At 42.8% G+C, this 23340-nt stretch overlaps 1 protein-coding gene across 2 annotated transcripts in view; it reads left to right on the top strand.

Annotated features, from left to right (window-relative positions):
- The window catches only part of LOC132859356 (thyrotropin-releasing hormone-degrading ectoenzyme-like), a 44497-nt gene extending 41386 nt beyond the window's left edge, over nt 1-3111 (top strand). Inside the window, exons 17-20 of one of the 2 annotated variants that reach the window (XM_060890082.1) lie at nt 944-1111; nt 1746-1886; nt 1984-2065; nt 2528-3111. In XM_060890082.1, coding sequence (XP_060746065.1) covers nt 944-1111; nt 1746-1886; nt 1984-2065; nt 2528-2674 — 538 coding nt within the window. In that variant the 3' untranslated portion in view covers nt 2675-3111. The remainder of the gene's footprint in view (nt 1-943; nt 1112-1745; nt 1887-1983; nt 2066-2527) is intronic. The other variant, XM_060890083.1, reaches the window with a different exon arrangement.
- The last annotated feature ends 20229 nt before the right edge of the window (nt 3112-23340 follow it).

Below are 23340 nucleotides of genomic sequence, written 5' to 3'. Positions count from 1 at the left end.
CATGGAGCTGAAGAGCTGCAGGAACATGGAGCAGATCTGAACTTCCAGATACATCACCACATATTCTACACTTCCTCTACTGCACTTCTTCTTTTCCACTTCCTTTACTTCCTTTCCTTTACTTCATTCCGTTTTCTATTTCCTCTGCCACATTTCCTCTTTTTTACTTCCTCTTCTGCACCTCCTTTATTTTCTCCTTCACTTCCTTTTGCACTACATCCATCATCTAATTCATCCTTCACATCCTCGCTCTTCATCTCTCCTTCACTTCCTCCCTCATACGCTCATCTCTCCTCTACATTCTATTTCATAAACTCATCTCTCCTCCACTTCCTCCTTCACTTCCTCCCTCATCCTCCCATCTCTCGTCCACTTCTTCCCTCATCCTCTCAACTCTCCTCTACTTCCTCATCCACTTTTTCACTCATCCTCTCATCTCTCCTCCACTTCCTCCCTTATCCTGCCATCTCTCCTCCTCTTCCTCCACCATACTTCTTCCCTCATCCTCTTATCCCTTCTCCACTTCTTCCACATTAACCCTCATCCTCTCATCTCTACACTACTTCCTCGTCCACTTCCTCCCTCATCCTCTCATCTCTCCACTTCCTTCTCCACGTCCTCCTTTTTCTCTGCCCAGAGCTGCAGACGTGGTCGTGTTCCTGTGTGATTACAGAGCGATTGCACTGATTTGTTTTGACACGTTCTCCATTTTCTTTCACTTGCTTGTCCCTCAGCTTGCAATCAGATCCTTCAGTCTGCATGCTAAAGGCTAACAGTTTAAATACCACAGCAGATAGTGTTAGCATTAGCATGAGTAAGGAATAAAACTCTGCATGTCGCTCTGAATGTGCTGTTGCTATAGAAACAGTAACACATCAGAAGGAAACCTCAGATAAATGGTGGTGTGGTGTCGATGTAGTAACTTAAGCCCCGCCCCCTGCAGGATTCCCCCCAGCCTACGGGACGTGGTGTACTGTACGGGCGTGTCTCTGATGGACGAGGACGTGTGGGAGTTCATGTGGATGAAGTTTTGCTCCTCCACCGCCATCTCAGAGAAGAAGGTCCTGCTGGAGGCCCTGACCTGCAGCGACAACACCTTCCTACTCCACAGGTTCTTATCTCTATTCTCACGCCTCATCACCACCTCGCGTCTTTTTCCCCGACTTCAGATTTCACACACAGAATGTTAATAAAAGACAAAAACAGCTCAGATCAGGATTAGCGAGAAGCTACACGGAATATTAACAAGCGTCTTTTCTAGTCTTCAGAGCGTTAGCGAGTTTCTTTCACCAAAAACAAATCTGCAGTGTAAATGAAGGAGAAACGATTCCTATGAGTGTAACATTAATAATCTGACTGCATCACACGTCTATAAACGGAAGAGATGAGCGAGAGCAGCGTTAGCAATTAGCATAAGCCTTAAAGCTAATAAACAGAGGATAGATGCAGAAGCAGCTGCACTGTGATGGCACCTTGTTCTGAGCGTCACACAGCTAGAAGGACAGCTGGAAGAAATGTATTGTGTACAGGTTAATGAAAGAGAATAGTGTGTGTGTGTGTGTGTGTGTGTGTGTGTGTGAGCAGATCCAGCTAGAACGTGTCACAGGAAGGAGAAGAACAGCTGAACAGCTGAAAGACTCATTTGAACAGAGTTAGTGTTGTTAGCGACACGTTCCATCAGAGCGAGTGTGTGAACAAACCCCTGAATTCTAGCGAGTGTAAAATCGGCTGCTTGTTTTCTCCAGACTGCTGAACGCGTCTCTAAACTCGGACCTGGTGCCTGATCAAGACGTGATCGACGTCATCATCCACGTCGGACGAAACCCACACGCACGTCACTTAGCCTGGAGATATTTCAGGGAGAAGTGGAACGAGCTGAACTCCAGGTGTGTGTGTGTGTGTGTGCGTGTGTGTGTGTGTGTGTGTGTGTGTGTGAGTGTGTGTGTGTGTGTGTATATTGTGACTGACTCTCCTCCTGTGCAGGTTCGGTGAGGCTTTGTTTCTAAACTCCAAGTTAATCAGTGGAGTGACAGAGTTCCTCAACACACAGCGAGAACTGGATGAGGTGAGGATGGAACTCACACACACACACGCACGCGCGAGTGGACGTCTGGATATGGCTCACATACACAAACACTACACACACACAAACACACACACACTCACACACACTAACACACACTATCACACACAAAAACACATACACACATACACGAACACACATGCACACACAAACACACACTCACACACACAAAAACACGCACACACAAACACATACACACACGCACTCACAAGCACACAAACACACATACAGACATACGGATACACACACGTGCACACACGTAACTACACTCATACACACAAACACACCTCCCACACAAACACACCCTGACAGACACAGCAAACACATTAGGAAATTGAAGCTGGTTGAGGACGTTGTGTATTTTTCCTCCTGCTACACTTGGATGATGATGATGATGTTCAACTGAAATGATCTGAGACTTTTCTCGTTTTTTTGTTTCCTCAGCTGAAGTCCTTCATCCAGACGAGTCCTGCTGGAGCTTCTGAGTCTGCGTTCTCCCGAGCGCTGGAGGTGGTGCAGGCCAACGTGAAATGGCACAAGCTTTACAGTGAGAGCTTCTTCCAGTGGCTGAGAAAATCCAGTGATGGTTAAAGATCCAGCTGCTGCTGACGTGTTCGTGTGGAGCCTCATCACACGTTTACTGCACGTTAACCAGGAGACGTGAGAAGAGCACGAGAGCAGACGCGATTATACACCCGGATCATCTGGAAACACGGATCCAGGAGGACGAGGAGGATGAGGAGGAAGTGGACAGGAGTTGCATGATGTTTGTTTGCTCTACTCTCCTTCACCTGGTTTCTGTTTAAGTTTTTTTAATGCATGAAGGACACAAGAGAAGTTTCTTCCCCATGCAAAAAGCAGCTGAAGGAGAGCAGGGTGTGGTCACGTGGTCACGTGGTCACATGGTCATTTATGGTGGTCGTCATAAAGTGCTTGTATTTTGTGTCATTCCTTCTTTCTCTCTCAGTGACGAGGGATAAATGTCGAGAGGAAACTGTGGTTAGTGAACACCGATGTACTAGGGTTTGTTGTCATGGAGACGGATCAAAAAATAAATAAATAAATAAATAAGGATTCAGATATTTGTTGCCTTCCATGGATGGAGGATGTGTACAAAATTCCTGGCTAAAAATAAAAGCGCAGAACGACTCAGAACATCTTCTTCTCAGATGTTGATTGTTTTCCTGCACCAGCACATAGTATTAAATATTTTATCAGACCTTATTTCCGGTAGTTAAAGGTGGGGTCTCCGTTGTTAGATAGCAAATGTTGACATTTGAAATCACCAAAACAAACACGCCCCTAACCCAAATGGGTCCCACCCCTGTATTGATAGCTCCACCCACACATACATACGTAACCCAGATAACTAATGGAAAGAAACAGTGTTTAGCTCAGGAGTTATTGACTCGGGAAACTCCAATCTGTGAATATGTGACCAACTTCCTGCTCCTTCAGTTCTCTCCAGCGCTGGAAAGCTGATCCTATATTAACACGTCCTACTTCTTACCTTATCGTCGTAAGTAAGTCTTTCTTCTCTTTCTTTCTTTGTTTTTATCCTCCATGTCAATGTTAAAACCGCTTTCTGCTAATGTCACACATGCGCACTGAACACTCTCTGCCCATACTGACAAGACCCGCCCCTTTCTGCTCATTGGCTACACGTTAGTTTTGTTTTTGTTTTGCTTGTCGTCCTGACTCAGTTTTCTGAAACATTTCTCAAACATCGGAGACCCCACCTTTAAAGAAATACCTGTTCAGACTTTTACTGACCAATCAGGATCCAGAATTCATTTAGCTCAATGCTGCTCGTGTGTATATACAAAAATAACTCTATTTATTTTATTCATGTACATTTTGTAAACTCAGACACGTCTTGGGTCACGTGACTTGACATCAGTACTGCGTCTGCGTTGAGAGCAAACATTATAAACTCATTTCTGTTGTAACACAGCCGCTTACTGTAGGGTCAAAAATAACCTGTTTGATGTGATGATGAAGATGAAACACACTGTGCAGAAAACATGAGCATTAATTCATCTCGAAATGAACTTCTGCAAGGAGACCAGAGAAAAGTAAGTGCTTTTAAAGTAAGGCACAATGTCACGTCTCTCTCTCTCCTCCTCTCTCTCTCTCTTTCTGTGTGCCTCTCTCTCTCTCTCTCTCTCTCTCTCTCTCCGTGTCTCTCTCCCTCTCTCTCCCTTTCTGTGTGCCTCTCTCTCTCTCTCTCTCTCTCTCTCTCTCTAAAATGCAGCTCTTCTTCATTTCCCCCAGCAGGATGGGCAGTGTGTCAGTGTTGGGCAGGAGGGAGAACTGGGGGTGGTTTAATTGGCTAATTGCATTTACATCATTTAGCAGATGCCCTTATCCATGCTACTACATCCCTGTTTTTAACTGAAACTTTTGAAAATAATTGAAACTTTTTGAAATATATTTCACATATAAGCTCCTCTTTCTAAGTAATCAGAGCAGGTACTGTATCTGACTCAAAAAGAAAGAAAGAAAGAACAAAAGAAAGAAAGAAAGAAAGAAAGAAAGAAAGAAAGAAAGAAAGAAAGAAAGAAAGAAAGAAAGAAACTTCCTCAGAGCTGGTGGTCAGTTTCTGGTGGTGGGAATCAGGATGAAGGATTTGTGAAGCACTTCCTCTGCTGCATCTCCGTCATCAATGATTCATGTGTTGATCAGACAGGAATAAGCAGTTATCTGTGACACACCGAGAGAGAAAGGAAAAGAAAAAGAAAAGGCCTGCACGAGCGAGTGAAGACACATTCAGAACTCAGGAAACATCAGCACACTGCGCCACCGCACTGACATTTTAGAACAAAAGCGGCGTCATGGGCCATTAATCCTCCCCGAGCTGCAGATGCAAATTCTCACTTTTACCATTTACAATCAGAGCACATTGATATTTAAATCAACGAAGCGCTGAAATGGATTCTGTCTTATCATGAAGACCTCCCCCTCGTGTGTGTGTGTATGTGTGTGTGTGTGTGTGTATGTGTGTGTGTGTGCGTGTGTATGCACGTGTGTGTGTGTATGCTTGTGTATGCATGTGTGTGTGTGTATGCTTGTGTATGCATGTGTGTGTGTGTGTGTGTGTGTGTATGTGTGTGTGTGTGTTTGTGTGTATGCTTGTGTATGCATGTGTGTGTATGCATGTGTGTGTGTGTGTGTGTGTGTGTGTGTGTGTGTGTGTGTGTGTGAGGTAAAGTGCACCATTTCAGAAATAATTTAAAACTCACTTATTATAAACACACACTTATTAAGATGTGTCTATGTGATTTAAAGCCTCTAGACACCAGTGTTATGGGTGAAGATCAATTATCTAAAGGTTACAGGGAAATAAATACATTTACTCTTCACTGAATGAAAAAAAACACAATTTCATATCTCTCATATATAAAATAATTACATGACTGATATAAATGACTGATATATATGACTGATATAATGTATATGACTGATATATATGGCTGATATATATGACTGATATACTGTATATGACTGATATATATGGCTGATATATATGACTGATATATATGACTGATATACTGTAAATGACTGATATATATGACTGATATTCTGTATATGATGTTATTGTTTCTGTTCTCATAAACGGAATAAAAGGCTTGTAATTCTCCCAGTACACTGTCCTGTTCTGCTGGAGGAATGAGGATGGTCTTGATCAGTAGAAACAAACGTCTGATGCTGTGTCTGTGTGTAACGAGGAGTTGTAAGGCTGGTGGTCCATGTGCAGCGTTTTTATTGATAATCGTAACAGACAGGCAGGGTTGGCAATGGTAGACACAATGTCGAAGGGCAGGCAAAATTAGACATGAAATGACAGGCAAACAGGTCGGGGCAGGCGGCAAACAATCAGGAACGAGAATACAGAAACAAGGTCAAAAAAACCGAATACAAGAAACACAAGAAAACGCTCAGTATGATTGCAACGCAAATCGAGACTTCACACTGTGGGAAAGTTCAAGTTCAGTTTATATAGAAACATGGGAGGTTGGAAGCCCAGGACGCACTGGAACGGAGTGAGGCCGGTGGCGGGTTTGATGGGTGAGTTTTGCGCGTATTCTGCCGACATTAAATATCTGCTCCATTCGGCTTGGTTGCTCTGACAGTACGAGCGGAGGAAGCGGATGAGTTCCTGGTTCAACCACTCCGTCTGCCCATTGGCCTGAGGGTGATACCTCGCGGTGAGGCTGACATTGACGTTCAGCCTTTTGAAGAAGGCCAACCAGACGTGTGACGTGAACTGGGGTCCTCGATCAGAGACGATATCCTCGGGCAGGCCGTAGAAGCAAAACACGTGAGTGCACAGGGCTTCGGCAGTCTCGAACGCCGTGGGGAGCTTCGGCAGGGGCACCAGGCGGCAGGCTTTAGAGAATCGGTCTATGATGGTGAGTATAACCGTGCAGCCGTTCGACCGGGGGAGATCGGTAATAAAGTTGAGCGCGGTGTGTGACCAGGGCCGTTGTGGTGTCGGCAGTGGTAGTAGTAAGCCTGCGGGGAGCTGATGAGAGGCTTTGGATGTGTTGCACACCGCGCAGCTTCGGATGAATTCTCGCGCATCCGCGGTCAGGGACGGCCACCAGAACTGGTTTTGGGCTAAGTGAATGGTTCCCGTGATGCCGGGGTGGCCGGAGCTGGGATTGGCGTGCAGCAGCTCCAAGAGGGCCACGCGCAGGTTCTCGGGCACATAGGTTTTCGACGGGGGCAGTCCGTGGGAGGCGGCGTTCGTGCGTTGGTTTCGGAGATCTAAGTCATTATATTCCACTGAATGGGCGCGAGGATGCGGGTTTCAGGAATGATGGGCTCGGTGGGTGCGTCCGGGCTGACCTTACGGAACATACGGGACAGAGCGTCGGCCTTGGCATTCTTGGTTCCTGGTCTGTAGGTAACGGTGAATTGGAAACGGGTGAAGAACATGGCCCACAGAGCCTGGCGCGGATTCATGTGTCTGGCGGCGCGGAGATACTCAAGGTTCCTATGGTCGGTCAGGACCGTAAAGGGGTGCTGGGCGCCCTCCAGTTGGCCACTTCTGGTGACCAGCTAAGGCGCGTGGGTGTCCTCTTCGTCATGGACGTTAGGGGCGCTGAAATCGTGCTGAATCCGTGGATGAAGCGGCGGTAGAAGTTGGCGAATCCCAGAAAGCGCTGCAGCTCCTTGAGGTCCTGCAGTTGTGGCCATTGCAATACGGCCCGCACTTTGGAGTCATTCATGGCCACTCCCTCAGCCGAAATGATGTAGCCTAGAAAGGCTGTCGAAGTCTCATGGAATTCACATTTCTCCGCCTTGGCGTAGAGCCGGTGTTGGATCAGGCGCTTTAACACGTGGCCCGAACGTGTTGGAACTAACCCTAACTCTTCCATGGTCTCAGAGTATATTAGGATGTCGTCGATGTAGACGATCACCCAGCGGTCCAGCATGTCACGGAATACGTCATTGATAAACGACTGAAACACTGCTGGACTGTTCGAAAGGCCGAATGGCATGACTAAGTATTCGTAGTGTCCAGACTGTGTCGAGAAGGTGGTCTTCCACTCATCCCCTTCCCTGATTCGGATGAGGTTGTAGGCACTGCGCAGGTCCAGATTGGTGAAGACTCTTCGATGTACTTGTTCATGGCCGCTGCCTCTGGCTGGGATAGTGGGAAGATTCTTCCTCGAGGCGGCATGTCGCCGGGCAGGAGTTCGATGGCGCAATCGTAGGGTCGGTGCGGTGGCAGTTCGGTGGCTCTGGCTTTGCTGAAGGCTTCCGCGAGGTCTTGGTATTCTGACGGAAGTGACTTCTCCGTGGGCCGCAGGTGTTGAGTGCACGCCTTGTCCCAGCTCGAGATGTGCAGATCGGACCAGGAGATGACGGGGTTATGGAGTTGGAGACATGGTAGTCCCAGAATGAGTGTGTGACGGGGGGAGTGGATAACGTGAAACTGGTTGAGCTCGTGATGGTGAGGGCCCACGTGAAGTCAGAGGTACTCTGTGACGCGCGTGATGCATCCTTCTCTGAGAGGGCGGCCGTCTATTGCCTCCACTGACAGGGGAAAGACACATGGGGTTACCGGTATATTCCCCTGACATAAAGTTCCCGGCTGCACCACAATCAATGAGAGCAGCCAGGCTAAGCTTCTCCCCCCGTATCTCGACTTGTACTTGAATTTGCTCTCCCCGGTCGCGGAGTGGTCAAATACGGCTTGAAACTGGGTGAGGAAGTGCTCGAATGTGGGGAATGCGGAGCCGTCAACTCCCCAAACCGCGGTGGCCCATTCCAGCGCTTTACTGGTGAGGAGCGTGCATACAAACGCGATGCGGCTGGATTCAGTTGGGTACAGCGTCGGTTGCAGTGCTACAAAGAGCAAGCACTGCATTAGAAATCCCTTGCACTTCCCGGGATCTCTGCTGAATTTTTCCGGGAACGCGAGTCGGGGGCTGGCGACGGTGGAGACAGCATACGGGGCAGCTTGGGGAGGTGTAGTCGGTGGTGCAAGGCTCGGTGGCGCGGTCATCCCTCGCAGGTTTTGCAATGCCTCGGCAAGTTCTCTGGAGAGCTGCGTGGCGAGCTGGAAGACAGCTGCTGGATTGCTCGATGGCGAAGTCTCCTGTAACAAGGAGTCGTAATCGTAACAGACAGGCAGGGTCGGCAACGGTAGACACAATGTCGAAGGGCAGGCAAAATCAGACACGAAATGACAGGCAAACAGGTCGGGGCAGGCTGCAAACAATCAGGAACGAGAATACAGAAACAAGGTCAAAAAAATGGAATACAAGAAACACAAGAAAATGCTCAGAATGATTGCAATGCAAATCAAGACTTCGCACTGGGGGAAAGTTCAAGTTCAGTTTATATAGCGTGGGTGTAATTAGCCCCAGCGAGGGGCTTGTGGGAACTGCAGTCCGGAAACGGCTAGTATTCCGGAGATGCTTCTCTCAGCTGCCGGTTGGAAGGCAGGGCAGGTGCGCTGACCGTGACACTGTGAGTCTGATCTAAAATAAATCAGGACTCTGTTATTCTTTCCTTGTGTTTTAGACGTGTGTTTTGTCCCTCTGTTGATGATCTTACACTGAATTTTAGTGTTGAAGATAAATTTGAGCTGCTTTTTAGATGAACAAACACTCTGAGCATCTCAGAGAGCAGAAATGGGGTTGATATCAACATTTAATATGAAGATAAAAAATAACTATGACTATATCACTATATTTATATGAATCTAGGATTGTAGATAAAAACAGAAATCTTTCTGAAACTTGACAAATTCTTGTGTGTCCTGTGTCTGCTTTCATATGAGCTTCATACAGTATTAACACCACTGTGGAGTGAGACGTGAGGAAGACATTCAATCATCAACATCTTCAACATGGACACAATAAAAACAAGAGGAATGAACTTTTTCTGGCCTCTGAGAAAACTAGTTATGGAAGGAGTCTCCAGTATCAGTGTTTTAAACTTTTTACACTTTACAGTTTCTTGATTGTTGAGATAAAAGAAAGCTTTTCTTTTTTTTCCCTTTTTATCAAAATGACTTCACTACTGACTGAATTCATAAGCACATAATTCTTCTTTTAACTTCCTCCCAGTGAGACACATGTGTAAGGTCTTTCTCTTTAGAGCTCATACACCACACACACGTGAGCAGAACCGGGATCCGGCTGAACGTGTGTCGTGACATGACACGAAATCTGCAGAAAATCACATCTTTAGAATATCGCAGCGTTTATTTGATTTTGGGTTCAATTCTGCCTTCGTGCAATCACGACATCCTGCAGGGACGAGGAACGATTTCAGTCACTATATTGATAAAAATGTTACAACTCTTTGTGTAGACATTAAATGTAGCTATAACATAAAATACATGATGTGTCATGCTTTAATAAATAAATAAATAAATAAATAAACAAACAAACAAACAGTGATGAAGGAGGAAAATATACGCATGCTGTTAACACTAACATTGCTTTACTACATTACCCATTTATTTATTTATTTATTTATTTATTTATTTATTTGTTTGTTTGTTTGTTTGTTTGTTTGTTTGTTTGTTGATTGATTGATTGATTGATTGATTCATATATTTATTTGTTTGTTTGTTTATTTGTTTATTCATTCACAGCACCACACACAGTGAAGTAAAATCCACAGTGATTTAACATTGATTTTTTGAATATTAACAATGATAATATTTACTTGTAAGATTATGTTTTCCATTTAATCTACAAGGTTAGTTGCATGTTATAAACTTGCTACGAACTCTTTCTCTCTCTCTTTCTTTTTCTCGCTCACTCTTCCCTGGTGTCTCTCTCTGTCGCACAGCTTATCATGATAACGTAAACTCAGAAGCTCCTCTGTCCTGAAAACTTCAGCTTTGTTCACACATACAGCGATTTTATCTCTAAGGCTCCAGTCGCTGTGCTGCCGTTCCTACGCCTGGTTGCCATAGTGATAACGTTTATCAGTGTGTGGTGCAGCTAGCAATGCAGGTCAGTTTTCTTGCTGTAAACTGGAGGAGATTTGGTGTTTGTGTGTAAAAATTCAGCAGCGTTTATCAGCATCATGCGATCTAAGATGAAGGAGAAGCAGTGTTGCTCTTTGTCAATGATCACGTGACCTCTACTATCTTCACTCCCATTGGTGCACCGAGTCGCTCCATATTTACATAAATGTAACTTTTTAAACAGCTTTGTTACGTTGCAAATTACACCATCACACATTACACCATCACACATTACACTATTACACATTACAGCATTACACATTACACCATCACACATTACACTATTACAAATTACACCATCACACATTACACTATTACAAATTACACCATCACACATTACACCATTACACATTACACTATTACAAATTACACCATCACACATTACACTATTACACATTACACCATTACACATTACACTATTACAAATTACACCATCACACATTACACTATTACACATTACACTATCACACATTACACTATTACAAATTACACCATCACACGTTACACTATTACACATTACACCATCACACATTACACTATTACAAATTACACCATCACACATTACACTATTACACATTACACCATCACACATTACAGCATTATAAATTACACCATCACACTATTATACATTACACCATTACACATTAAACTATTACACCATCACACATTACACTATTACACATTACACCATCACACATTACACTATTACACCATCACACATTACACTATTACACATTACATATCACACATTACACATTACACCATCACACATTACACTATTACACCATCACACGTTACACTATTACACATTACACCATCACACATTACACAATCACACATTACACCATTACAAATTACAAATTACACCATTACACATTACACACCACTGCTTTACATTCAGCAGTGTTTATATATATATATATATATATATATATATATATATATATATATATATATATATATATATATAGGGTTTGTATGTCTGTGTTTTTTTTTATATAACACTGAAGAAATGTGCTGTGTATTTTTGCCAGCATGTTAGCCAATGTATGTGTGTGTGTGTGCGTGTAAGCTTAAACACTTAAGCCACATGCCAACTAGTGAGCAGCACCAGAGAACAGGGTCAAGATTCAGCTGTTCGTTTTACTCATTCAGTAAATCAGTACACACACACACACACACACACACACACAAGACTCTAAGTACTATTTGTTTGATCTATACTTTAATCTGGGTTTATTTCTGGGTTCTGATTGGTCAGAAGGTGTTGAATCATTCTCTATATATTCTCTATTCTCAATCAGTACAGCTGCAAATCCCAGGTTTATATCAGTGCAATTCTTCTCTTAAACATGTTACTGTTCCCATTGCAACAGCTCGGTCACATGGTAATGATGGTAATGATGGTTTGATGATGATGATGGCATGATGGTGATGATAGTGTTAAAGATGATAATGGAATGATGAAGAGGACGATGATGATAATGATGATGGCTTGATGGTGATGATAGTGATGTTTTTAATGGTTAAAGAGATGAGGTTCTGGTATCCGCACAGTGGGATCTACTGCAGCTTTATGGATCATCATCATTCTGCTCCTGCATCTTTGTAGAAACTCCGCTGAAGGACGAGGTGAACCCGATCTCTGATTCGTCTTCTCACTCAGAGTCCAGTGTGTCTCAGCCAGTGATAAATCGGAGCCGGGTCTCAGATCGCCGTGGTGATGATCACACTCAGGCGTTAAGGGATCTGAGCGAGAAGCTTATTGATCTGAGGTCAGGAAGGTGATGCTTGCAGAAAACACATCATCCCTCTATCCCTTCATCCCTCCCTTTCTGCATCCAGAGGAAAGTGAAGTGAGGAACGTGGAGGGAAATCTGATGGAAAAGAGTGCGCTGAGGTCAACAGGAGAAACAGATGTGAGGATAAAGAGCGCTTTTGTTGCAGATTTGTAAAACATTGACAGTGACACTTATTTTAACGGCACCGGATGACGACCTGAGGGGAGTTAACGAGGTAGAGAAGAACGAAAGATAGACGACGAGGGAGACATCAGAAAGCTGCACACTGCGTCTTCAGCCTCTGATACCATCCCCAATTAAACCCCTAGCCCAAGCTCACTGATAAGGGAATTAGATATTGATTATGTTACTGCTGCAATATCCGGTCACGTCTTTAAAAAGTGCAAGGTCTCTCTCTCTCTCTCGCTCTCTCTCTCTCTCTCTCAGGAGATGATGCATGTGAAGAAAATAGCGAGCAACCAGTGCTCTTCTACGGTTTCAAATCTCTAATCACCTTCCTGCTCTTTTGCGATTTCATTAAAGGTTATTAAAGTCGAATGTAATCTGATGAGGATCAGCAGCTCAACACTCAGTGATGCGCAATAAAATAAAGCTCCATAAAATTAAACATTTTTCTCATTTTAAGAGAGAAAGAGGAAGGTGAAATGATACAAGCACAAAGCAGCCTGTCCAACACCTCCTACATCTTCTCCATCTCCTTCTACATCACCTACATATCCTGAAACATCTCCTCCCTCTTCTCTATCTCCTCCTACATCTCCATCTCCTTCTACATCACCTACATATCCTGAAACATCTCCTCCCTCTTCTCCATCTCCTCTTACATCATCTCCATCTCCTTTTACATCACCTACATATCCTGAAACATTTCCTCCCTCTTCTTCCTCTCCTTTTACATCACCTACATATCCTGAAACATCTCATCTGTCTTCTCCATCTCCTCCTACATCATCTCCATCTCCATCTACATGTTAATTCACAAAACCTGACCCGTTAGCTAGTCTTACATGCTAATTCACAAGACCTGACTCTTTAGCTGGTCTTACATGCTAATTCACAAAACCTGACTCATTAGTTAGTCTTACATGCTAATTCACAAAACCTGACTCGTTAGCTAGTCTTACATGCTAATTCACAAGACCTGACTTATTAGCTAGTCTTACATGCTAATTCATAAAACCTGACTCATTAGCTAGTCTTACATGCTAATTCACAAACCTGAATAATTAGCTAGTCTTACATGCTAATTCATAAAACCTGACTCATTAGCTAGTCTTACATGCTAATTCACAAAACCTGAATAATTACTGTAGCTAGTCTTACATGCTAATTCACAAACCTGACTCGTTAGCTAGTCTTACATGCTAATTCACAAAACCTGACTCATTAGTTAGTCTTACATGCTAATTCACAAAACCTGACTCATTAGTTAGTCTTACATGCTAATTCACAAAACCTGACTCATTAGTTAGTCTTACATGCTAATTCACAAAACCTGAATAATTAGCTAGTCTTACATGCTAATTCATAAAACCTGACTCGTTAGCTAGTCTTACATGCTAATTCACAAGACCTGACTTATTAGCTAGTCTTACATGCTAATTCATAAAACCTGACTCATTAGCTAGTCTTACATGCTAATTCACAAACCTGAATAATTAGCTAGTCTTACATGCTAATTCATAAAACCTGACTCATTAGCTAGTCTTACATGCTAATTCACAAAACCTGAATAATTACTGTAGCTAGTCTTACATGCTAATTCACAAACCTGACTCGTTAGCTAGTCTTACATGCTAATTCACAAAACCTGAATAATTAGCTAGTCTTAAATGCTAATTCACAAAACCTGACTCATTAGTTAGTCTTACATGCTAATTCACAAAACCTGACTCATTAGTTAGTCTTACATGCTAATTCATAAAACCTGACTCATTCGCTAGTCTTACATGCTAATTCACAAACCTGACTCGTTAGCTAGTCTTACATGCTAATTCACAAAACCTGAATAATTAGCTAGTCTTACATGCTAATTCATAAAACCTGACTCGTTAGCTAGTCTTACATGCTAATTCACAAAACCTGACTCATTAGTTAGTCTTACATGCTAATTCACAAAACCTGACTCATTAGTTAGTCTTACATGCTAATTCACAAAACCTGACTCATTAGTTAGTCTTCTTCTTCTTTCGGCTTTTCCCTTCAGGGGTCGCCACAGCGAATCATCTCTCTCCACCTAACCCTATCTTCTGCATCCTCAACACTTGCACCCACTAGCTTCAAATCCTCATTAATTACATCCATATACCTCCTCTTTGGCCTTCCTCTTTGCCTCCTGCCTGGCAGCTCCATGTCCAACATTCTCCTACCAATATACTCACTCTCCCTCCTCTGAACATGTCCAAACCATCTTAATCTCGCCTCCCTAACTTTGTCCCCCAAACGTCCAACATGGGCTGTCCCTCTGATGTACTCGTTCCTAATCCTGTCCAATCTTGTCACACCCAAAGAGAACCTCAACATCTTCAGTTCGGCTACCTCAAGCTCTGACTCCTGTCTCTTCTTCAGTGTCACTGTCTCTAAACCATACAGCACGGCCGGTCTCACCACTGTCCTGTACACCTTCCCCTTGATTCTTGCTGATATTTTCCTATCACACAGAACTCCTGACACCTTTCTCCACCCACTCCAACCTGCCTGCACTCGCTTCTTTACTTCTTTCCCACTCTCTCCATTACTCTGGACTGTTGACCCCAAGTACTTAAACTCCTGTACCTTCTTCACCTCTTCACCCTGTAACCTTACTATTCCACTTCCCTCCCTTTCATTCACACACATGTACTCAGTCTTACTACGACTGACTTTCATTCCTCTTCTCTCCAGCGCAAACCTCCACCTCTCCAGGTTTTCCTCCACCTGCTCCCTGCTCTCACTACAGATCACAATGTCATCTGCAAACATCATCGTCCAAGGAGACTCCTGTCTGACCTCCTCTGACAACTGGTCCATCACTATAGCAAACAGGAAGGGGCTCAGAGCCGATCCCTGATGCAGTCCCACCTCCACTGTAAACTCCTCTGTCTGACCTACAGCACACCTCACCACTGTCCTGCTCCTCTCATACATGTCCTGCACCACTCTGACATACTTCTCTGCTACTCCTGACTTCCTCATACAGTACCACAGCTCTTCTCTTGGCACCCTGTCATACGCTTTCTCTAAGTCTACAAACACACAGTGCAACTCCCTCTGACCATCCCTATACTTCTCCATCAACATTCTCAGAGCAAAAATTGCATCTGTTGTGCTCTTTCTCGGCATGAAGCCATACTGCTGCTCACAAATTTCCACCACCTTCCTTAACCTAGCTTCCACTACTCTTTCCCACAACTTCATTGTATGGCTCATCAACTTTATCCCCCTATAGTTGCTGCAACTCTGCACGTCACCCTTATTCTTAAAGATCGGCACTAACACACTCCTTCTCCATTCCTCAGGCATCCTCTCACTTTCTAATACCCTGTTGAACAAACTAGTTAAAAATTCCACTGCTGCCTCTCCTAGACACTTCCAGACTTCTACCGGGATGTCGTCAGGACCAACTGCCTTTCCACTTTTCATCCTCTTCAAGGCCTTCCTGACTTCATCCTTTCTAATCTTATCTACTTCCTGTTCCACAGAATTCACCCCTTCTACTCTTTTTTCCCTCTGATTTTCCTCATTCATCAGCTCCTCAAAGTATTCCTTCCATCTCCTCTGTACACTCTCCTCACTTGTGAGCACCCTTCCATCTCTATCCTTAATAATTCTAACTTGCTGCACATCCTTCCCATCTCGATCCCTCTGTCTAGCTAACCTGTACAAGTCCTTCTCTCCTTCTCTAGTGTCTAACCTAGTGTACAACTCATCATATGCCTTCTGCTTGGCCTTAGACACCTCCCTCTTCACTCTGCGCTGTAACTCCTTGTATTCTTGTCTATTCTCTTCAGTCCTGTCCATATCCCACTTCTTCTTGGCTAATCTCTTCCTCTGTATACTATCCTGAACTTCCTCATTCCACCACCAAGTCTCCTTATCTTCTTTCCTCCTTCCAGATGACACACCCAGCACCTTTCTCCCTGTCTCCCTGATCACTTCTGCTGTAGTTTCCCAGTCATCCGGCAGCACTACCTGACCACCCAGAGCCTGCCTCAACTTCTGTCTAAATTCCTCACAACATTCCTCCTTTTTCAGCTTCCACCACTTAGTTTTCTTCTCTATCTTTGACCTCTTCCTCTTACAGACCATCAGAGTCATCCTACACACCACCATCCTATGCTGTCTGGCTACACTCTCTCCCACTACCACTTTACAGTCACTAATCTCTTTCAGATTGCCTCTTCTACAAAGGATGTAGTCTACCTGTGTTCTCCTACCTCCACTCTTGTAAGTCACTCTATGTTCCTCCCTCTTCTGAAAATACGTGTTAACCACAGCCATGTCCATCCTCTTAGCAAAGTCTACTACCATCTGTCCTTCAAGGTTCCTTTCCTTAACTCCAAACTTGCCCATCACCTCCTCATCACCTGTGTTCCCCTCACCAACATGTCCATTAAAATCCGCTCCTATCACCACTCTCTCACCCGTGGGAATACTCTCAATCACCTCATCGAATTCACACCAGAATCTCTTTTTCTCCTCTAACTCACAACCTACCTGTGGGGCATAACCACTAACAACATTCAACATCACCCCTTCAATCTCTAACTTCAGACTCATCACCCTGTCTGACACTCTCTTCACCTCCAGAACATTCCTCACAAACTCCTCCTTCAGATGGCGGCCGATGGCGGTCGTTGTTAACCCGGGCCTCGACCGATGCGGTATGAAATTCTTACTGACAACTCGCATGGTTAGATTTGGCAATGTTTTATGCCGGATGCCCTTCCTGACGCAACCCTCTCTATTTATCCGGGCTTGGGACCGGCACAGAAGTCACTGGACTGTGACCCCCATGGCTAGATTGACTCATTAGTTAGTCTTACATGCTAATTCATAAAACCTGACTCATTCGCTAGTCTTACATGCTAATTCACAAAACCTGACTCGTTAGCTAGTCTTACATGCTAATTCACAAATCCTGACTATCTCGCTAATCTTAGCATCTTCTTTTGTTTCCTGATTTGATCAGTTCACTTCATACATTTCTGCTTCAGTTGCTAAGTGCCTGTTGTATAACTTTTCATGTGTCTCTTATTTTGATGTTTATTTTGTTTAATTTCATTTGATCACGTTTTCCTCAGAAACCATAAAATGTTGTTTCCTATTGTTTTATTGTGTCCATGTTAATGATTGAGTGTATTCATCATGTCTCACTACACAGTGGTGTTAATATGAAGCTCATATGAAAGTGAAAAATCAGGACTTTAAGAATTTGTTTCATCTTTATTTCTGTTTTTATCCACAATACTAGAGCAATATATTCATAGTTCAAGTTCAAAAACTGTTATTTTTTTCTACACACAAATGTTTGTATTTTGAGAGTAAATGTTCAAATAAATCCCGTTTCTGCTCTTTGAGATGCTCTGAGTGTTTGTTCATCTAAAAAGCAGCTCAAATTTATCTTTCACTAAGATTCAGTGTAAGATCATCAACAGAGGGGAAAACACACGTCTAAAATACTTCTATTATATAAAATATTCCAGATTTTTTTAGTTCAGGATCCAGAATCCATTCAGTTTGATATAAATATGAACATCGTTATTGTTAGCAGTGATGTTTGTGGACCAGTTTAATCCATGGGAAGAGAAACAAAAACCCAGCGACAGAAGATCAATAATAAACAGCACAAAATCAACCATCGACTTGTATAATTAAAACTCCAAAAACTTTTTATGTTTTTAAACATTTCTGGAGAAATAAACGAGGTGTTCCGATCGTCCTCAGCACGTACACCTTTACACCACATCCCTCCATTTCATGGGCCGATGAGCCGAGCGCTGAAACATTCCGCTTCTAATTTCATCTCTCCTGCTTTTTCCTTTTCTATTTTTTATTGTGTTAATAGATGCAGAGGTGTAAATGATTAATGATGCAGAGCAGCCAGGCCAAAACACTCAGCCTCAATAATTCATATTTAGTCCCAAGTGATCAATTTCCTCCCTCCCTCTGTCCCTCCCTCGCTTTCTCTCGCTCACTCTTTCTCCATATTTATGTGTTGTTCCATATTGAACGCCATCCTCGGCTCTGTATGTCTCCAGACATTTAGGAAAGCAGAGGTCACACGCTGGGGAAGGTTTTATTGCAGTCTCTCAAAGCTCAGGAGACGTAGCAGCCATTCCCGCTAATGTTGCGTTTAGGAATCCATTTTGTCCAAAATGCTTCTCGTAAAATAAATCCCTCGACAGTAACTGAGAGAACATTCTGGATAGTAATCCTTATTTGAGATGCTGAAGATCAGATATCAGCATGATGCTTGATGTATTGTTTCACCATTAATGATAAACCATCCAGATTGCAAACATCTTCACTGCACAATGTGTTGAAAGTGTGTGTTGTACAGAGTGAGGAGCAACATCAGTGTTAGGGGGAAATAAAAATGAGCTCAAAGGAGAGGGGAATTCTGACAACACAAAGCAGAATGTAGCAGCGACACGACATGGCCATGCTAGAACTAAAGGCTCACCTCCAGAGCCTCTTCATCAATACCAAAGAAATAGAGAACTTTCTGAAGAACTAAATATTCCCTAAAGCTGCACAAAATCTAAAGAGTTCCCGAAATGTCCAAAGAACTAAATAGTCCCTAAAGCTGGCCAAGAACTAGAGTTCCTGAACTTTCTGAAGAACTAAATATTCCCTAAAGATGCCCAAGGGATAAAGAGTTCCAGAACTTTTGGAAGAACTAAATAGTCAATGAAAATGGCAATAGAACTAGAGTTCCTGAACTTTCTGAAGAACTAAAGAGTTCCTGAAGCTGCCCAAAAACTAAAGAGTTCCTGAACTTTATGAAAAACAAAATAGTCCCTGAAGCTACCCAAGAACTAATAAGTTCCAGAACTTTCAGCAGGACTAAACAGCCCCTGAAGTTGCCCAAGAGATTTGTAACTAAGTCAAGAACAAATATTCAAGATCTTACAGAACTTCCAGAGAAAACTAAGGATTATCTGAAATTTCTGAGGAACTATAAGATGTAGGAACCATCAGAGAGATTAAGTAGATCCAGAGACTCGGTTCTTGAGGACTCAAGAATTTTAAATCCTCCTGAGAAAATAAAGAAAGAAACTAAGTAGGATTTATTTTCCTTTATTTTCTCAGGAGGATTTAGAAATCTTAATTCCTCAAGAACCAAGTCTCTGGGTCTACTTAATCACTCTGATGGTTCCTACATCTTATAGTTCCTCAGAAACTTCAGATAATCTTTAGTTTTCTCTGGAAGTTCTGGATTTCTAAATCCTCCTGAGAAAATAAAGGGTTCAGGACAAGTAATTCAGGAAGCTACATGAGAAGCTAAAAGGCTGAGAGACTAAACTAAGAAAGAAACTAAATTATTCCAGAACCTTCTGAGAAACTGAAAGGTGTAGAAACCATCTATGATATATAAAGAGTGCTATAGTGTGATTTTGTACGATTATGTACTTTACATTTTTCTGACAAATACCTGACACATACAGTACCTGACGTGATGTTCCGTACAGCAAGCTCCACCCTCTGGTGGCCCTGATTTTTGTCTTTAGGAACTAAAATTGGTTCTGGTTCCTCCAGTGCTGATCATATTCCTGACATGTAAACCTTTTTCTGTAAACCTTTCAGATATCAGCGGGAGCAGACAATGAGATTCGATGCTGTACTGATCAGACTTCACTGTGTGATGTGTTAATGATAATGAAGTTACTGTTGCCAGTAGCAACTGAGAGCTAACGAGTAAGACAGCGAGCTGAAGGGTTTCGAGACATCTGAGCTAATTTAGGAACGAGCGACACTCTCTACATCTCAGCTTTTCTGATGACCTCTGCATTTCCACTCAAGTTTTTATAACGAGGTGCAAAGTCACAGAGGAGGTTTAAATTAGTTTTAAAAACCTCACTCGCACTTGACCTCAGACAAAAGAGTTTTACTGCAAGCTGCTGTAGTGAAATAATCAACAACAGTGTGGTTTGATGAATGAGCTGATTACTGAATATTGTTTATTGACACTGGAGACTCCTTCCTTTTTTCCTTCCTTCCAAAATTTTTTTTAATCCATTTATGTGAAACGCTAGGAATGAACTGCTGGTACAGGAAATTAAATCAACCCCTTCTGACCAATCAGAGTCTAGAATTTAACATGCAGTGTGTTTAAGGTTTGTGTGATTTATCAACACTGAACACACACTCCTGTACGAAGCGAACCGTTCGGTTTCAGGTCTGTTTCCTAGTTTGAGATCTGAAGGTGTGTTTGTGAGATTGAATCAAATGAAAGAGTCATAGATGAAAATCAGTGAATCATGTCAAGGAATCACGTCTTAACAAATTCAATCGTATGAAATAGTCATACGTTGAAATTAATGCTTCGTTAAGGAATCATGTGAAGGAATCACATGTCAACAAATTCAATCGTGTGAAAGAGTCATATGTTGAAATTAATGCTTCGTTAAGGAATCACATGAAAATGAATCAATCTTGTGAAAGAATCACATAAAAAAAACACATAAAGTTCTGGCCAATCAGAGTCCAGAATTCAACATTCAGTGTGTTTGAGGTGTGTTCAGGTATCAACACTGAACACACACTCCTGTATATAACAAGCAGTAATGTAATCGCTCAGCTTCAGGTTTGTTTGTGTTTTTCTTTGTTCACGCTCGATCAAACTCTTTATCTGACACCATTTTTCTGCTTGTTCCTTTAAGCTGGGGTGCTGGTTTTTATACCCCTCGGCCCGTTACGGCTCATCTCCTCTGAAGAATCGCCATTTTGTTGTTAAGTGCAAAACAGCCCCATGATAGCAACATGAAAAAAGCAACCAAGCGGTTAATTAAGATCTGAGCTAAAGGATGGAGCGGGTCTACAGAAAAAACCTTTGATTTACTCTTACATCAGAGAGAAACCTCTGCAGAGCCAAAACATTGCCAGGACACCACATGTGTGTGGGTGAGAAAGATAGAATGAGGTTTACTCGCTTCAGCAAACGACAAAGCAACAGACATGCCTTCGTTTTCTGTGTGAATAAAGATGTTCTCACTTCTATGCAAATTAGCTAGAATGCAGTAAAGTGACAAAGCCAAACGATTCCTCAAATGATTCCTCGAGTCCCAATCCTCTGGCACTTGTGGTCCGACGTTTCTTCAGTTCCCTGCTGTTAATTCCTGCCTCCAATAGGTTCCCATTTATTATTTAATACACAATAATTAAAGTGTGTAAAAGAGTTGCAGAGATCACTGAGTGTGCATAGCTAGCTGGCAGAGATCACTGAGTGTACATAGCTAGCTGGCAGAGATCGCTGAGTGTACATAGCTAGCTGGCGGAGATCGCTGAGTGTACATAGCTAGCTGGCAGAGATCGCTGAGTGTACATAGCTAGCTGGCAGAGATCGCTTAGTGTACATAGCTAGCTGGCAGAGATCGCTGAGTGTACATAGCTAGCTGGCGGAGATCGCTGAGTGTACATAGCTAGCTGGCAGAGATCGCTGAGTGTACATAGCTAGGTGGCTTTGCTAATCCCAACCATGTAACATAAATGATTTATTTAATCACTGTTCACACTGATTAGTGCATTTTGTCAAATGTGTGTTTCATGATTTAGTGTCAAAACATGTACATAAAACAAGGACAGGCCACGCCCACAAGTGTGCCTGTAGAGCTAGTCAGAATAAGTATCTGCCTTCTGAAGTGTACTAATGCTCACTCCTGAGGTTTATTCCCTTTGATTGGGACACGCAGGTGTCTCTACTTTGAGGATGAGGACCTTTCAGTGAACTGCCATGTTTTTGCTTTGAGCAAAAGAAATGATATTGTGCTGTTGTGTCTCTGTGTGGCCCTGCTGGGGATTTGATCTCTCACTAAGAGAAAATGTGTGTGTGCGTGTGTGTGTGTGTGTGTGTGATAGAAATTTTTTCCTCAGGCCTCCAAGGTGATGTTCTGCTTTTCATTACACATCTGATGTGTCTCCTGTCTCCTAGGACTCGTACTGCTGTAAGTCTTTCATACCTGCGAAGCGTTTACTTTCTCCCTTGCTGCCTCTGTTTCCTCCACTTTCTCTGAGTCGTTTTTCTCTGGCATGTCCCGGTCACGCGCGGTTTAAGTCTCTAAACGGTTCTATCACACCAGAGAGCCTGGGAGCGACGAGTTAATCTGTCATCTAAGGGCCCTAGAATTGGATCTGATTCCTTCACATAGCTTTTAGACTGTGTGATTACAGCCTTATTATTATTATTATTATTATTATTATTATTATTATTTACACTGCCAGAGAACTTAGTCTTAGGTCTTAAAATCCTGTCTGAGATAGATAGATAGATAGATAGATAGATAGATAGATAGATAGATAGATAGATAGATAGATAGATAGATAGATAGACGTTTGAAAAGAAATCGCATGTTAAAAGCTACGAGTCATGTTATATAAATGAATAAATCATGTGAAAATGAATAAATAAGATGAAGGAATCATATGCAAACGTAAATGACTCATGTCACTGAAAAAAATCATAAAAGAAAGTGTAAAAACTATTAGTGAAAGAAATAAATCATGTTAAAGAATCATTCATTCATTCATCTTCTACCGCTTATCCGAACTACCTCGGGTCACGGGGAGCCTGTGCATCTCAGGCATCATCGGGCATCAAGGCAGGATACACCCTGGACGGAGTGCCAACCCATCGCAGGGCACACACACACTCTCATTCACTCGCGCAATCACACACTACGGACAATTTTCCAGAGATGCCAATCAACCTACCATGCATGTCTTTGGACCGGGGGAGGAAACCGGAGTACTCGGAG

This window comes from Tachysurus vachellii, chromosome 16 (genome assembly GCF_030014155.1).
Source record: "Tachysurus vachellii isolate PV-2020 chromosome 16, HZAU_Pvac_v1, whole genome shotgun sequence".
Lineage (NCBI taxonomy): Eukaryota > Metazoa > Chordata > Actinopteri > Siluriformes > Bagridae > Tachysurus > Tachysurus vachellii.
The sequence above is the reverse complement of the archived record's forward strand: the minus strand, read 5'-3'. Positions and strand labels throughout refer to the sequence as shown.